Source organism: Hippichthys cyanospilos, chromosome 5 (assembly GCF_059441005.1).
Source record: "Hippichthys cyanospilos isolate Australia breed blue-spotted pipefish chromosome 5, RoL_Hcya_1.0, whole genome shotgun sequence".
In the NCBI taxonomy this organism is placed as follows: Eukaryota; Metazoa; Chordata; class Actinopteri; order Syngnathiformes; family Syngnathidae; genus Hippichthys; species Hippichthys cyanospilos.
In genome coordinates, this window is record NC_142373.1 from 305391 (window position 1) to 324292 (window position 18902).

The 18902-nt window shown below is 38.6% G+C and overlaps 1 protein-coding gene across 2 annotated transcripts in view; it reads left to right on the forward strand.

The window, feature by feature from the left end:
• Positions 1 to 18902, forward strand: part of LOC148423085 (citramalyl-CoA lyase, mitochondrial-like) — a 61758-nt gene that overhangs the window by 24219 nt on the left and 18637 nt on the right. For both annotated transcript variants that reach the window (XM_088415484.1, XM_088415485.1), the window contains exons 2-3: positions 7384 to 7582; positions 16315 to 16503. In XM_088415484.1, the coding sequence (XP_088271610.1) occupies positions 7384 to 7582; positions 16315 to 16503 (388 nt within the window). The remainder of the gene's footprint in view (positions 1 to 7383; positions 7583 to 16314; positions 16504 to 18902) is intronic.

Genomic DNA, 18902 nt, shown 5'->3' on the forward strand with positions numbered 1-18902 from the left:
TTAAAATGTAAACTTGCCAGACCGCTTCACACATTTCAACTTCTCAAACAACTAAGCATTTCATATATATTCCTTTCATGATACTCATCTATTTTTAATCAGTTCACCTGTGGGATGTTCCAAACAGGTGTATTTTCCTGTCTTTTGCAGTTTTTGTAACCTGTGTTTCAGGCATCAAATTCAAAATGAGAGCACCGCCCTCCCAAAACAAAGGAAGCTCAGACATTTTTAGGAGTATTCAATAGACTAAAGTTGAAAATTATTTAAAAAGCTCCCAGCTTCATTGCAATTAGGGTTTGTCAGTCTCCTTACTCATGGCATCGCTCCCAGTCTTGGAGTGAGTCGTACCGCTTTGTTTGTCCGTCTTGAGATTGAAGGCAGTCCAGAGATAAAGGGAGTGTCAAGTAATCTTCTTGAGCAAACATGGACATGTTGACAGCGTTTGGGACAACAAGCGTTCCACGAGAACCAGCCTGCCCTTCCTGCCAACAGTCAACCCTGCCTTTGCACAACTCCAGTGAACCCCCTCACCCCTCCAGCCCAGAGGCTGTGAACCTGCAAAGGCAGCATAATGAAGCCATATAAGCCTGTTATTTGCTGCTTTATGGCTTGTTTTATGAAGGTGAGTGGACAAGCAGCTCCCAGAATGGTTCCTGTCACTTTACAGACAGCATTACCAAGAGAAAAGGAGAGTTGGGGAGGGAGGACAGGGCTCACTGCAGAATGGGCCGAGGGCTTTATTTCACTTCTGCCATGGCTTTGATGGGTAGCAGCCTGGCTTCAGGCTATCACTGCTACATTTTATTTTAGTTTTCCCCTTTTGTTTGGGGTTTAGAGGTGTGGGGGGGGGTATGACCTGTGTAATTATTCCCACCTCCTCTTCACTAATCAATTACCACATTGATCCGTTAATCAGACAGGGGGTGGCCAGTCAAAGGCCCCATGGGTATTTCTGAAGAACTGTGGGATAAGCCCTGGGCTATCGTGGAGGAGTTTCTCTCACTTGTGGTTACACTGTTCACCAATCGGCAATACAGCATTAACCACGGTGTTCCTAACCCTGTATAAGGCCTTCAATTTGTAAGAAAATATTTGAGAATGCTAATTCATTATAAAATATGTGAAAAAAGGTGTTCCAGGTTTGTTTAATTGAGAACAATCTCATCATATGTCCTTTTCCATTTTTCAAAGAGTTGACATCAGAATATGGGCATACATAAATTCCTACAAAATTAAGAAATTGCTCAATGCATACAAGGTAAAATTCAAACCTAACAGCATATTTATACTATATTTTTACATAAGCATATTTTGCACTGTTTTGTCAATAATTTCCATGTTGAAACGCATTTTCAGAAGACTGCATTTTCAGTCTCCAAAATGAAGTTATGGCTTTACAACTGAAATGAATCACAGTCCAGTGTACACTCGATTTTGTTTGCCAATGGTAAATAATTTTCACATACCAACGTTGCTATATATTACTGGAAATTGTAGCATAACTGTTTTCAAATCTTGAGCATTTTCAAACGCTTTTATCACAAACCACAGGCGTCGAACTCTGGTCCTTGAGGGCTGATATCCTACATGTTTTCGATGCCTCTCTCTCAAACACACCAGATTCAAATGATTAGGATACTTTTCAAGCACCTGCAGAGTTTGCTAATAAGCTAATCATTTGAATGAGGTGTGTTGGGGAGAGAAAACCGGAAAACATTGCAGGATACCAACCCTCGAGGACTGGCGTTCGACACCGATAACATAAACGAATGAACACATTTATGTCCCTGCCTTAAAATCCGTTTAAGTTGGTAAACCACGAGCATTCTCTTTTTGCTGACAAAAGATTACAAATTTATAAATAAAATTCTTTAATATGCACGTACAATTTTGATGTTTTTACCTGGGGTTCTAAACATATTAGCTATTTAACATAGGTTTGGATTGCCCGGCATATGGCAAATTAGCCTTACGACCCCAACCGCAGAACGGATTATATATATATATATATATATATATATATATATATATATATATATATATATATATATATATATATATATATATATATATATATATATAATATATGTGTGTATGTGTATGTGTGTTCTGTATATAATTCCCACATTTAATGCCTCATGGCGATTGAGCCCATGGGAAAATAATAAGTCCAAATTTTCTATTGCTAAAAGCCAAAAGAGTCAGTCCATCCCAAAACATGGAGTCATACTCAGTGAAAGCAAACATGTTTTTGTTTGTCTGACAGTTACCATGGCGTTTTGGCCGTAGCATAATTATTGGCGGATCACAAACAGAAACCATTCTGACGGTCAACAGATTAAGAATAAAGGGGAAGCTGCAGGAGCGGAAGTCACCACATTGATTTGGTTTTGGTGTATCCTTATTAAAGCCATTCCCCTGGTGTGCCTCCGCCATCACCAAGTGATTTGACAGAACCAGGGGATATTTTTGGAAATGCTGCTAAAAGGAAAAACGCTGCTGTGGTTGTTTTAGTCCACCCCCTTTCAGTCTGATCAGGGTCCAGCCGCCACTCTGCCAACGCTTGTGGGTTTAGTGAATTGAAAAGACACTTCTTGTGTGGATTTTTCAATTCTTCAACGTGTCATTGGCCAGGAGTGCTATTGTCCCTCCGCCCTTTCTTTGGACACCTTCTGCTGAGACAAGTCGTGTCATCCCCTCGTGATCAGCACTTTTGTTGTCTTTGTTTTTGCTGCTACCTCAGAAGTCCATCTTGTCTTTTATATGGCTGCCTTTCATGCATAAGGGAACAGTTGTGGCCTGTTGTGGGGCTGTTCCACTGCATTTCCACCAGTGGGGTTTCCTTTCAATGCCTTCAAAGTAGTACAATGGGCCTCAGAAGGACTGAATGGCCAATGCAGAGGACACAATCCTACGGAGGCCGCTCATTTTGTTTTGCCAGAGTCAATAAAAATGCTAAGTTAAAAGCTAACCCCCTTATGTTCTCTTCAAATGGAACGACTTATTTGACCTCTTTTAAGCCTCCCTCTCAATTGACTTTTAATGATAAATTCATTTAAACTGTCAACAAAAGTGTTTTACTCTGCACTTTGCCGATAATTGTGTTTATTTGCTGTCCAATTGAAAAGCATGTGTGAACACATTCGGGGTGTTTTAATGTAGAAAGTATAAATTGGTAACCTTTTTCAGATACATCGAAACAAAAACAAAAAACATGTCAGTCAATATAGAGTGTTGACAAACCTACACAATCTTTTTTATGAGCTGGTGACATGTTTTTTTGTAATAAATCAAAAAACAAACAAGCAAACAAAACCAGCCCAATGTAGTTCTCCAAATGCTCACAAGATGTTACTCAACTGAACGTGTTTCTCCACTTCTTGGTGGTGCTGTAAATTGACTATTGTCACATTGACTGCATGCTGATCGCTGTTAGTAGTATAAAAATGCAGCAATATAAGAGATAATCATGCAAGTCAGTTGAATTATATTTCACTAAGCAAATAGGGGCGTAGTGGGCTGACGGACATATGACGGATGTTTGACGTACATCTGATGTCATGTCTATCCTGACGCCGACATTTTTAATTCACCATTTTTTTTAAAAATTCCCATCATTCGTTGTTCCGTCGGCAACAGACTGGCGAACAGTCCGTTAGTGCTGACGAAGTGCCCACCTCTGTTAGCGTCTCAATTGTATCACAGAGGTACTAGTCAGGGTTCTCAAGTGTGACAACAACAATAACACTCTACAGTTACAACTAATGTCAAAACAAAAAATAAGACAGTACACACACTTTAGCTTTCTAGTGATCCTGCCTCTCTCCCTTTCTTATTCGCGCACCTGCAAACAGAGTGATGCATCTAAAAGCTTAGAAATAAGAGAACCAAATGGCATGCTAGATTTATATACTTAAAGCATAAATAAAAAATATTTTTTTTTCTGTTTCTAACTTTTCACAGTAAGTTGTTTTTTGTTTCATTTTGAAACATACTAAATGTTTACAGATACTATTCTTAAAACCAGAGTATCGCCTTCAGTTTGATTTACAACATAATTTATAAACATGTCTAGAATGATGTTGCAAGCCACAAAGTTCATTAAAAGTTGAATGTACCATCATATTGTCTTTATTTTTACCTTACAGTGTACGTAAATATCTTAAACTCTTCAAAGGAGAAGCTGATGATAATTATTTATGAACCGCAGCTTGCTTGTGCAAAGGCAGTAATTTACATCTGTTCTTATTAGTCAATGGCCCATAAAAATAATCAGTGATTAGTTAACGATCAAAATAATTGTTTGCCTGGCCCCTAGCAGCAGTTTAAGCAAAAATGTATGACAAATCAAGACATCATTTCCTTACTTTACTCTTGTGGTTGTGCATAGGGCGTACTGGAGGAGGTGCATCCCTGTTCATTAACAGGAGATGTCATGAGTTGGGAAAAAAAAAAAAAAATCAAACAAGGATTCCTTATAGAAAGGTTCTGTCTTGGATATAAAATACTTTTACTACTACTACTACTACTACTAATAGTAGTAGGAATAATAATAAGAAGAATAATAAGCATTCTTAACTATTAAGCATGTTGTGTTCACTACACACGAAGGGAGCGTGGCGAGGGTATCCTGCTGGGAAGAAATTTTCTCTCCTTTTATTTGACAGTCAAAACTGTCAAACAGTTTGCCATGAAACTAGAAAAATATTGGTGACCTATTTCAGAATGTCCCCACCACCACCTGTGGACAATTTTCTACATCTGGATGTCATGATTACGCTTTTAGATACAATGATTTCCTCCTCCTGAAATTGAAACGACAGTCCTTAGAACCAGTGAAATTAGAATGTACTGTAGTTTGCATATGCATCACTCAATGACTATTGAGGGGAGGGCAAATCTTTAATTTTGAAAATTTACCACACAGCATCTGTCTGCAACTCCATGCTGGGGGTAATTGTGTAAATCTACATATTAGTTGCATGGATGTTGTCATCCTCTTTTTTGGAGTGTTGCCTCTTGTTATCTGCCATCATTCATGTGGTACAACGAATATTACCACCTGAATTAGGCCATTATGCTGCCAGTTGGAGGTCTGTAGAGTTACAGGAAATGCTTATAACATTGTGATAGTAAAACAACTGCTGCAGGCTAATTAATTCAACACACGGGTGACATAGAAAGAAAACACAACATAAAATTGTGGGTTTTTGAACTGTATTCGCCACGCAATGGGATATTAATTCTGTTTTAATGTCATCATTCTGGTGCCTTCTACAGTATGTATTTCTGTTGTTCTGTGTTGCTCATCTTAACCAATTAATAAGAAGGATGAACACAGTGTTTCCCAAATATATACACTAATTTCACCCTTGAAACAAAAACATGGACCCACATTTCCACCTATCCTTGCCTTGTTTTCAGTGCCATTTGGCCTGTGTCTGCTGCCATGGTCGCTGCCATTATTGCTAATGAGAACCAGGACCATATAAACCCACAAACACACTCGCTTCTGATCTCATACCAGTAAACGCCGCTGTTGTGGCTTTGTCCCAACACTTTACAGATGCTTGTATACCCTCACAACCCTGTTATCATAACCTTACATATGAAAACCGGAAAAATGACAGGAAGAGAAATACATTGTTAATGTACAGTAATTACGGGAGCAATGCATGTTGGCGACCTTTTTTTTTTTTTTTTTATGCAGGACAGAAAAATTACCAGCAAGATGCTATTATAACTGAAAGTAATCCCGTTAAATATTTTTTCTTATGTGTCGCAGAAGATTCGAAAGTTACTTGACAACAGTCATCATATCTGTTTTGTAAATATAATCTTGGACATGATCTTATTCTTACTCTTGAATGCCTGAAGTGAGTTTGATTGCTTATTGCACACAATCCAAATTCTTATGTAATTCATGCAAGAATCTTCCGAATTCAGTGGATCTGCTATTACACAAGTCACACGCAGATTAGAACCAGTATTGACTGGAGGGCATGTGGAAGCGTTGTTGACAGGATTAAGTGGCTGTTGAAGTGGTTTTATCTCTTTTTTTTTATAAAGCAAAAGACAAGTGAAGAAGAGAATAATTCCACCCTTTTTGTAAAACCAGAAAAGAAAAGCCCTTCATCCTTCCTTTGTAGCCATCTCACAAAGGGACACTGACAAAATCCAGCAACAATATGATCCTCCTCAGTGAGATTTAGAGGTGAGAGATAAGAGTTTCTCACTGTTATTAAATGTATCTCTTGCAATTTAGTGCTTCAAGTAGCCACTGTGTGTGAAATAGGTTTATTTTGAAAGTAGTAAAGACACTCATTTAAACCTCAGCAGTTTTCTGTCAGACCTTTTCTGACTGGATTGTGTGACCAAACAATATTTGAGGCATGGAGCCAAATTATGGTTTTGGGGCCAGTGACCGTTTACAGATCAAAAATAGTGTGTAACCCCACTTTATTTCACTTTGAACCTTTTTTTTCCCCCCCAATCACAAAAGTTTGTGAATCAGGACATCCACAAAACAAACTTCCTCTGTATATAATTTTGCAGTGGCAGTCCATGTATTGCACACCTAGGCAGTCAGTGATGTCCTGCTTCCGCTGTGTGGAAATTGAAAATTTTGATTTAAGAAGGTTTTAGGAAATTGTTGATCGTCCTCTATTTCAATTGGTGTATATTTGACATAATTACTCTCAGGAATCAGCAAGATCATGACCTCTGTATCCCTATCATTAGAGTACTTTTTTTCTTTTCACCATCCCATTTTGCTTTGCTGCATTGGCCTGTATTTCCTTTACAAGTTCAAACGGGCTATGTTTCTCAGACAAAACATACTGCATAGACTACTTGGCTCTACGGATGGGGAGCATAGGATCATATACTATATTTTCATTCTCCTATCATCTTCTTTCTTCTGCTTTCATTTAAACTCGGCCTTCCCTGAGATCTGTGCTCCACTCCATGACTAAGCTACATCTACTACCACCTCAAGCAACTCCCCCAGACACTGATCCGTGTACCTACATTTGCATATGAGTGGCTGAGTGTTTGGGTGAGTTTGTCTTCAACAAAAGAAAAGTAAAGCCCAGGTCAACGCATACAGTATATCCCCCTCCAATTCAGTGAGCAACTGAAGGGCAAATGGGCCCCCCAAAAAAAACAGAACCTAAAAACAAACATCAATAGACTTTCACTGTAGTCACTATGTTTACCATAAAGGTTGTGTATATTATGAAAATGAATGCAACAACAACCTTAAATTATTCAATGTCCTCAACCCTGCAATCATACTTTATAAGGTCTTCTAATTTATGCCAAAATATGTGAATTAATGTGCATTTGTGTGCTTATTTTCTGCATATCTGTTTCGGTTAACAGTGAAGGTGTCTGGCTCAGGTTGTGTCCCAGTGGATGGCGTCACCACCATGGCACTGCAGGTGCTGCACTGCCCTATATACCCCGCAGAGCCGTGCTCTACTGCCCCGGCAATGATGAGCGAAAGCTGAGGAAACTGGCTACACTTGATGTTGACTGTGCAGTCCTGGACTGTGAGGATGGTGTTGCCCTCAACAAGAAGGTAGCGATCCCAAGTTACCAAATCAAGTTGTTTCTCTGTAAGATTACACCCCCCCCCCCCAAAAAAAAAATAATAATAATAATCATAATAATAAATAACCAACTGCCAAAATTTTGGTAACCCATTACTCTACCATGTTTATTCAAATGTTCCACTCAATTTTAACAGGACTTTTGCATGAGCATTTTGCGACAAAAGTAGTGGTATTCCAACACACAATGACTTTGGTACCAGCATCTCATGTACTGTTTTAAAAAATGTATTTTCAATTTAACAGAGTGTGCGAAGGGAGTGTCAGTTAATGAACATCGTATGATGCTCCCAGAAAGACTGACACAAAATCATTGTCCTGCCTCTGTTACTCTTTTCATACTCCCCCTGAAGGTGGTTAATTTTGTGCTTAATTTTGTTTAGCACAAGAGAAAGATGATGCAAATATTAAATCAATCATGGTTTCACCAAATCACTGTCGTAACTACAACTAGGAACCACTAGGACAAGGAAACAACATTTGTGTTGGTGCACATTTGGTTAAAGGTGCAGATTTGTGAAAATATTATTTGTTTCCGTTTTCATTGTTAATATCTATATGCATTGAACAAATTCACTCGTATGCCCAACTTTGATTTCAGTAATGGTTTTGCTTTTGACCTACGATGAATTAGAACTTTTGGACCAACAGGTGCTTTCACACTCAATCCCTTAAAGGCAAACTACCTAAATAAGATGTTTAAAACAAGCACATTTCTCCCTATTATGGTGATATAAAAGCAGCGGTGCCCCCCTCCCAAGCCTCCTTTAAAACAAGGTGACCATGTCCCACTGGGAAAGCAGCGGGAAAGCAGCAGATGCAGCAGGTTAAAAGCATTCTCCATCCGCCCACACCACCTCCCCATTGGCCCTCATGAACTGTCCATGAAATCGTGATTGGAGAGCGGGATAAAGAGTGGGACCGGGTACAAAAAAAAAGAAAACAAAGTGAGCTAACAAAGGTTTTTAAGTCATGATAATAAAGATGATTGATATGGCTGCAGGCCCTTCCTGTAGTTAGACAAAGACAATAAGATGATTGCCCGCGTGACTGACAGCTCAGAGTTGTGACCCCGTGATGATGTCACAGCTTTAGTCCACAGGAATGCAGCCATTCAGGCTGGAGAAGGAATTTTCAAATTCTGACTGTATGTACATCAAACAAGCAAAGACATGTAGTGCTACAGCTATATCAAAACGCACCCCATAATAACAATGCATGTTGGTAATGCTGAGGCATACCATATCATTTCTTTACTGTGGTGGTTGTATCCAGTAGTGTATTGCATCACATTTATTGTATTGCATAGTATTTTTAATATTTATACTGTTTATATTTGCACAGTTCACTTTGTTGGGAGTCCACACATTCCCCCCCAATAAGTCAAAAATAGTATTTAGTAGTATTTAATCATACTAAAAATATTGTTATTGTATTGTCATTGGGAAATAGACCTTAATCTTAATGTTGTGTTAAAGTGTTTAAAAGAGCTTGTTCCCTTTTTCAGTGCAATACTAATGGATGCACAAACTTAAAAAAAATCCTGAAAAGGGATGATTTTTTTTTTTAATACAAGGATTCCCCTCGATGTAAGATGCTTTGCTTACATGAAATGACCTAAACTCTCCATACCAAACATACACAAATAAAATGGAACCCAAGACTCTTTGGTAAATCTGTCGTAGTCAATATCATAGTTTTCCCTAGTAGTTTTCAGTCAAGCATTTATTTCTAAACCCATTTGCTCTCCAACAACAGGTTTTGAAACATTATTTTGGACACCATTTCTAAAGTGAAGCTGTTGGTCTGAGAGCATACACTTTCTGAGCGCCCACATTAATTTCTTGCCACTTTGACTCCCAAAATGTCCACTTTCCATCTTGGCAGTTGCACCGGCTGCTTAGGAAGCATGGATGAGAAATGGACCAAAGGGTCAAAGCCACGGAGAGCTTGCTAAGTGTCAGCATGGACCCGTAGGGGAGAAAAGGGAGGGAAGATAAGGCTGACTGGTCTAACACTCTTACACATCTCATCATATCTCTATGATCAGTGGGGTGGAGGAGATGGGGGAGTTGAAACCCTGGAGCGGAACTGACAGCTACACCTGTCCTATGTCCCCATCTTTTCCTCGCCATCTTCTTTACCCCCCTCTTGTCCTGGTCCCCCTGCTGCAGGTTCCTTAGGGTTAAGAGGGATCCCGCCTGGTCTCTTCGTTGCCCTATAGTCCACTTTTCCCCTCCCTGGCGTGTGTCTCTCTGTCTCCTTTCCCCACATGGGTCCTTCTATCCTCCACCCCTTGCCCCCCTCAGTCTTCCTTGCCTTAGAGATTCAGTCCTAATCCTTGGAAATTTGGAACTAATGAACTAACTGCTGAGCCACTGCTACGGAGCTTGCTCCCAAACTATACTGTACTTCACACTCGATTTCCTCTCCAGATGGCACGGTGGCTCAGTAGACACGGTAGGAGGGAGGGTAGGCACCTCGCTCACTTGCATAGGCCTACATAGGCAGACACTCTTATACATATGCTCGCACATGCGCACATTTACCAGGCAAGTGCTCAAACACTGTTGACCTGAGCTACTTTTATTCAAGGATACTTTGCCTGTTAGCCTTTTTCAGCATTGTGTGGATACCTTATGGGCTTAGGAAGTCCACCACCAGCTTGCAACCGACAAGTTTACGGCAGAAACAGCTTGGCAGTTACAGTAACAATTACTGTACGTGATCTTTGATTGCGGCAATATAGGGCACACATTGTCAAAAGACTCATTAGGGCGTGTAAAAGGAAACAAACCAATACAGCAGATGAGTCAAATTTCATTGAACTTAAATTCAACATCCTTACATACGTCACACCTGATTATAAGGTGCACTGTCAATTTCTGAGAAAGTCAAAGCTTTAAAATGCAGGAATAGGTCGACTCACTTTCAGTTTGACCACATTATTAATTGGTAACTGGAAGCTATCCCAGTTGTCTTCAGGCCAAATGCGAGTTATACCCTGGATGAGTCACTCGTTAGTCCCAGTGCACAAAATGCATTCACACCTACTGTCAATTTAGTTTAAGCAGTGGGGGACAAACTGTGTATGATTCAAAGAAGTTTAAATCAGATCCCAAATGTGAGGTAAACAAGTTAATGTCAAATTAAAACAACAAACTCTAATTGCAATGTGCTGTTATTTGTAACTTAAAATGTGCAAAAGTGTATCAAACTGTATAGCCTGGTGATCACAGGGCTTAACATTGTCAATGATGCATATGAATTAGCAAACTGATGCCTTTCCTTCTGCTGGTCTTGCTATGAGCCAGTGAAGCAGAGAAGGACCTGTTTCATTGTGGTGCAAGCAGCTGAGTGGAGATTAGATGTTCAGTGCATGACATTATTACGCGCTATTACCTTTTTGCTGTGGCAGTACAGGCATGATATGAGCTATGGCCTATGCATGAACTGGTGTCCGACACCAGAGATTTTCAATTTTACATAAATTATGCGGCCAACTGTCAACTGCTACATGACCTCAGTTGAGTGCTTGGGGTGTTATTACTGAGGACACTGAAAGATCTGCTTTGCCTTGAAGTGGTCTCAAATGACTAAACTCTTGAGTAGCTCCTAGGAAATATTGATTTCGCCCATGGACACACTGTTTATTATTTGTATTTAACATTTTAAGTATGTGGGTATGTTTAACTCCAGGTTTCAATATGTGCTTGGCACCAAAAAAGGCCCAAGCGACTTGAGGAAAATTCTCTAACAGGCTGCCAAAACTCGCAAATGATGACTGAGCCTTCCATCAAGTAGATAAATTCACTCCTCAATCATAAAGTCGTCATTCCTAAACATCATCTCCAAATATTTCAGTTGGTAGTTTGCATAGTCTATATCTTGTATCATTTAGGGTCATTGTTAGCCAGAGAAGATGCCACAGAAGCTCTAACATTTTCATATACAGTGAATGAGAGCTATGACACGTTCTATTGTACATAGGATTGCTGAGGTCTTTCTTAAAGATTTTCTGCAAAATAGGGAACAGTGGTGTTTATTGTTTGTAACTGCAAAAATGAGACCTGTATTTTTTCAAACTCAGTTTATACATACCAAACAGTATTATTGGTGTATTATACATCATTTTAATGAAGGGGTTTCCCCTTCATTAAAATTTGAAAGTAACAGTTTGAAAGTTAACTAAAAACAGCTTCGCTGGACCTAACTTGGATATGCACAACTCATCAGTTGCAGATGCAAACTTTAAAAAGTGATTTTTACAAAGAGTAGAAAATGTTGCACTACGTAAAGAGGGCTACACGTACTGTATGTATCCTTTTAAATGGCATCAATAGGATGCAAAATGCCCTGTCTTAATATGTAGGATTGCAAGAATGCCAGCTTAGTATAGTATATGTATTTGGTGAAAATATAATGTCAGTGTCAGATTTTGTGGCAGTAAATCAGCAGAATAAATATTAATCTCTCTTGACTGCTAAGTTCACACTGCATACTTACCCTTATTCTTCCGACTAGTATGTATTCAACAAGCCACAAATGTCACAATTTTGCTCTAAAAAGGGTGAGTTAGGTGTATTTTGTCATTCCTTGATCACGCTTGCTCCAAGTGATGTTACTGGCACTGCACACAATGACATGACCCCCCCTCCCCCCCCCCCCCAATGGAATATGGAATATACTTCTTAAATTTGACAGAAGTAAAATGTTCTAACTCCATTTTAATATTGCTAGATACTTCTGTAAACACTGATGTTCATGCACATGCAGGACATTTTTGGGCCCTTTCACTTCACAAAAATATCGGATTTCACAAAAAATAAATAAATATTGCATTAAACCCTGCAGTGTGACTCTAGCCTATGTCTCTGCCACTTGATAAACCTGGAGAATGAATGTTGGTGATTCAACAATGTCAGTGAACATTGGATGTTTACACAAAACTCAATGATAGAAAAGAGGCATGGGAAGTGCATGTACATTGCTATTATTTTTTTTAAATAAATGGCCTAGAGAGGGTTCCCCTCAAAACCACAAATGTATTGTCCATTCAAAACCTAACCAAGTGAAAAAATTAACTATAATAAACCTGTGATCTAGATGATAATTGCTCGTTTGGAAATGAGCACACCTGCCTTGCGGGGAGAACAGCTTGCATGGCTGAACCTGCAGGTGCGGTGTTAAGGTGCTCGGGTTATGAAGCGGAAACACATTATTGGCAAATGAAACCTGTAACACACTAATCCAGCCACATGTACAGGTTAGAAATGACATGGTGACTGAAAATTTTAAATAAACGTCAAATACAAAAACCAAAGAAAGGACACAATTGAAACATTAAATAATCCCATTTACATAGATATCCACTCCGTAGAAGTGTTACACTAAAATGTACAATGTCTATCATTTTAAAAGAAATTAAATATTTAATGCAAGCCACACATACTGTAGATGAGTGTTTTGTTTTTTTTGTTTTTTCTTTAGCCAGTGTTTATCTTTACACATACGTCCATATTAAAGTTCTAGATGGATTGTTTTTCTAATCGCAATGTGTTCCATGGTTTACATTTCATAGAGAAGGTTGACTGTCCCAAGTTCATTCTACAAAGAGGAATTTTGAAATTAGGGTTTACTGAGCTTCTGGTCTTGCTGTTGTGTCTTTCAACAACGTGACTGAGTGACTCAGCTGCTAGATTATTTTTACATCTTTAGATTAATTGTAGAAAGCATAATTCTGCAACGGAGTCGAAGCTTAGAAGGTTATATTTCTTGATAATGTGTGGCAGTAGTGATTCCACATATACTCTACTAAGGTGGTATTCTTGCAAGTTTTTTCACAAGGCATTTTGCATCCTATTCATGTCATTTAAAAGGATACATACAGTACGTGGAGACCTTTTTTTTTCCATTTTAGTAAGCTTTGATTGTACAGGAAACAAATGGGTTTGGCGGAGGTTTGAAAAGGAATTTAGAAGCTCAAGCAAAATATGCTATGACTTTCAAACTTTAAGACTTCTAGACAACAGCCCTGAGTTTTGTTTTGTTTTTTGACAGTAAAATGTTCATGGTTTCAAAGGTTTTTGTATAGGTCACCTACTGGCAGAAGTTTTATAGAAAGAAACTATTGTTTACTTCATGTTTCCTTTTTTTTTTAATCAGTGCTTTCACATGACCAAAATAGTTCAATACTAAAACTTAGTATGTAATTATTATTATGTAATTATTATATAGTAACCCATTGCATTAATTGGTGGGTAGTTTTCTGTTAAAAAAATGGGTGAGAGTGACTTAGGGTAAGGGTTGTTTCATCAAAGCTGGGTGATTAGTTTAGTTATGGTCTTTTGTAAAAGTGTTTTCCATTGACTTTTGTCACTGGATTGAACAAAGTGTATGCACAAAGAACCCCCTTTGTTTTGGTGCAAATCCAAATAAATATACAAACATCTTCCTGTATTACCAAAAAATTATAGGATTAATCTTAATGAGCTAAATTAGGTTATACTGAGTTAATCTTATTTCTGATAAAAAATCTGCTCTTTGCAATTACTGTATGTTTGAATTCAGCAAAAAAGAATAAAATCATTTGGGGTAGTAGTTTTGTCAGTAGGCTGCAAGGACTGTTAGGCTTTAAACACAACACCTCAAGGGCCTCTGCCTTGGAAACTACAAATTTGAATTTGCAATGGCCCTTTCATTTTACATATAGTGATGTTGGAATTGGGACTGTGGGAAGGAGGAAACGCCGGAGTCTGCCAGGGTCTGTTGAAGACAGGAATTCCCGGTAGCGTTAAGAGAAAGGGAGAAGATCCTCCTTATTGAACTTTAACTCCATGTTCATTTTCTTGTCGGATGTGATGTCAACAAGGCGGTAGCCATGCTGTGTCAAGTGTACACTGGACTCGGCAGGATCCCGAGTTTCAGGATGCACGTTAAGAAAGCTGCTTGTTCTTCCACGTTCAGAGAATCTGCCTTCACTGGCTGACTAGTTGCCCACCTGCCTTCCCTGCATGTCATCTTCTAATGATGAAGATGATGGTGGGAATCAAAGAAGAGATGGGGCTGTTGTTGGGGAGAGCGCTCCGTGGGGGCACCAGGGGTTATGTGGAGAGAGCTTAGAAGCAACTTGTTGGATGGCTGTCCATTAATGTAAAAATCCATCTTTTCAAAGGGTTTTATTCAAGCCTTGAGTAGCTCAACCCTTGGGGGTCAAGGTGTCTTGTAGAATAACATTCCTTACTTTACAGACCAAAAAAAAAAAATGTTCAGTGTGCTGACCATATTCTCTGGCATTCTTGGTAACATAGTTTCAGGAATGCCATTACAAGACAGGTGCTACAATGATTGGTTTCTAGTTACAATAAAACCGTTCACCTTTTCTCTGTCTATTTGATCCAACAATATTTAAGTCTGTTTGATTTGTAGATGACAGTTGATTTGGTCTGGTGACCCATGTCAGACAGTAGTTCACTTGAATCAGTTTTCCACGGTCGCCAAGAACAGCAGATGTCCTGGCAGTTTTATGAAACGTGAATTATGGCCTTGTAAATAACCCTTTACGTTTTAAATTACAAAGATGAAGCCTGCACTCGTTGTTGACTCATGAGTGTCACGGTAAAACAGTGCAACGAGAAGTTCCAAGTTTACCATGTTCATTTTGAAGCCACCGACAGATGACCAACCTTGACCCCCGTACATGTGTGTGTATAAATGATCAGAATATGAACTTTTGTCTCAGTAGCGTCCCCATGTAGATTGAGTGGGTCCCCACAAGCAAATCAACCTCACTTTACTGAAAGTTTGATGTATGGCTCGCAATGTTCCTATATGTTTCTACATATATACATTTTCTATTTCGTACACACATACACATTTATTTATTTATTTGTACCAGGAGGCTGAACTTTATAATAAAATTCATTTGGTTGGTTGTACTGTAGACATGAAAACATATTGGATGCAAATTTCAACAATTTAACTGTGAATCATCACTTGTTTAATCTTAAGGAACCAAGTGTAAGAAGGGCAGAAAAACAAAGGATGTGAGCCTGAGGTTCAAAACCAATACAAATTCACAAGTTGCCTTTATCAAAGCGAAATGATTCTTGTTGATCATAAATTTCTTTATCTAACCTTATCTAATCACGCTAACTAACTCCAGGATCACTAAAACTGTTGCCCGTCCTAACTATTTGGCTTTAGCTTTCAAAAACGCTGAGATATTCTTATTCATTTTAAAGTAATTTCTCTCATAGAATGAATAGAGTTATTGAAAACCCAAAATGGCCCATCAACCACTCCAGTCTCTCATCAAACCTGACAGCTTATAAGCTTCCGTTTCCGTATGTTGTTTAACTCAGACCACATTTTTCCTAGAGAGAGAGAAAGCTCACTCCTCTCAGTAACAGGACGCCATTCCCACCGTTCAGACACCCCTTTTTTCATTCATTGGCATCTGTTTTAAATATTGCGGCATATGTTTTGTCACCGGTGGAATTTGGAACGGCAGGTTTTTTCTTTAAATTGGCCCTCACCTCTCTTCCTGCCCGTTTTTTTTTTTTTTTTTCAGAGTGTTTACTTTAAAAGCACAAGCACTTTGCTGTATTGTGTGCCTAAATGTGCGATTATTGCTTCTCATCATAATTTATCACTCACAATGCTACATGTCCTAATGTAAACTTTTTTTCCGCTCTTCTAGACGGAGGCCAGGGAAAACATTCCCAGGATGCTGGCTGAACTGAACCTGGGCCGGACTGAGAAGTGTGTGAGGGTTAACTCTGTGTCCAGTGGTTTAGCTGAAGCTGACCTTCAAGTTGTCCTGCAGGCTGAGGTTCTCCCACCTGCCCTTATGTTGCCCAAAGTGGAAGACACGCAAGAGGTTCAGTGGGTAAGTTCTTAAATCGTTGCACCTTACAAGTTTCTATTGTTGGTTCAGATCCAAAAAGTTGCAGTGTTTATTTTTGCCATTCTGTAGAATTAACCGGTTCACACAAATCGTTTACAATGGAAATATTTAAAAGTAGCATGATGTTATGGAACCTGATTTTGAGCAGCATAAGTAGTGCAGCGGTCATCTTCCAACCCAGAGGTTTTGGGTTCCATCCCCGGCCATTGTGACCCTGTTGAAGTGCCCCTGGGCAAGATACTGAACCCCCAGTTGTTTCCAATGCTGTCGTCAGTACACAAACTAGTACTTGGTGTAACGCGCTTTGAGTACCTTAGGTAAAAATGGGTAATTAAAGTGAAAGACCATTTAATCTTCACTGTTTGTTGTACTACAGACTTTTAACAAGACCACTTACTACACTTTCAGTTCAATGTGTATTTTACATTTTGTAAGACTTAGTTCTATTACAGAGATATTTTCCTTATTAAAGCATTTTCATTAAGCATTATTTCATTATTAATGAGCTGATTGACTGATTGTCTCGCCAGTCTTGTCCAAGCTTTTGACTGCACCTCCAAAGGCAGTCTCCACCTCACGCACAAGTGAGAGTGTGCAGCAGGAGCAATACGGTGAGGACAAAACAGAGCGTTGGGAAGATGTTACAAGTTGTAATAATTGGAATTTATATTGTGAACTCTTCTTCCCTGTTATCGTGTTTGGTCAGCTACGGGCTCCACTCTAGGTCAATTGTCCAAGGGCAACTCCGGCCCTTCGTGTTTCTCAATGACAGCCATGAGATGGAAGGGAAGGTATAAGAGGGCAGTTACTGTACATGGTTTAATAATGAAAGATTTAAGTAAATATGTGTACTGTAGTAATCTTTGTCTCAAAAATGTGTGGTATAAATATTTCACATTTTAAAATATTTTTTACCCACATATACCTACAAAATGATACCTGGATGGGTGGGTTCTACTTTGCGGATTTCACGGGTTCACTGGCATTAGTCATGTGGCATTTGCAAGTTGAGCCATGATTGGTTGTTACTTGAGCCCTGCATGTGTGTGTCATTTTCAGTCAAAAACAAGTGTCGAAATGTGTTTGTCAATTAAATGTTATTTAAATGTATTATTAATTTACATGAAAAATAATGTCAAATGAACTTTGGACAAAACAGTAACTTTTCACTGCTGAAACAGTAGCCCTTTAATAAATGTTTGTTACAGTAATTTTGTTCTTTCCAAATGTACAGGCAAAACATTTACATTATGGAAACAGTAATTCAAGACATTTAAAAAAGTGTACATCCAATTCTCACAAAATAGCAAACCTACAAATTCAGCCTTACTCTACACATAATAAATGTGTTAAATGTATTAAAAAATGTTTTACAATATTAAACAATTATATTTTATGTATTTCAACCAAACAAAATTGTGCTTGCAAAGAGCATAACTTAAACTGATATTTAGTCTCCTGTCCGCTGGCTCCATAATATGTAGTAGAATCCTTATACAAACTCAAGAAGTAAGATAAAACCGCAGGAATCTTCAAAGCAATCATAACATGCTTTTCATTTCACAGTAAAAGTGGGAATTGATCCCTGTGGCAGGACTCAGGGATTGACCGTAGTGTTTTTCTTGGCTACTGCGCAAGAGGCAGACATTTGTGCAGATTTGCTTCATAAGCATAATGGATCTCACAACCGGCCATTTGCCTTAGATCACTCAATACGACTTTATAGACGGAATAATAAATAAATATGTATTTATTTCAACCTGGTGTGCGCCCATTCATAATCGAACAACTACTATATACTGTAATTGAGCCGTTAGTTGAAACACAATCCTTTCCAGAGCACTTGTCAAACTAGATTTCCATTATAGTAATGGAATTGATTTGATTTTATATCACAAAATATTTACAAGATTAATAATTACCAGAAAGCCAATTTTAGCGCCATCGGACAACTGTTCAAATCCATTCGATGGACAATGTCCGACTCTAGAGGATTCAGTGCCTCGCCGCTCATCGCTCACCACTTACTTGCAGTTCCATATAAGGTATCAGACATGAGCAAGAAAAGTGTGTACGTGTGTAAAACAGACGTCTAATTCATCGGTTTTATTTATCAGAGATATTTTACATTTTATTTTATTTTTATAATTATTATTCACTGTAATTCCCTGATAAAATTTTGCGGCCATGCTTCCTGAGAACAGAATTTCTTGTTTTGTTATTGTTTATCTTGTTTCCCTCACAAAACAGGTGAGAGTCATTACCAGTATTCGTCTCCTGGCACACTAGATTTATTGGACAATTTGTAACACTGACAGTCCTCCTTATCTGTGCTTCGTATTCGCAAGAGTTCTGCGAAAACTACAGATCTGTATGATAAC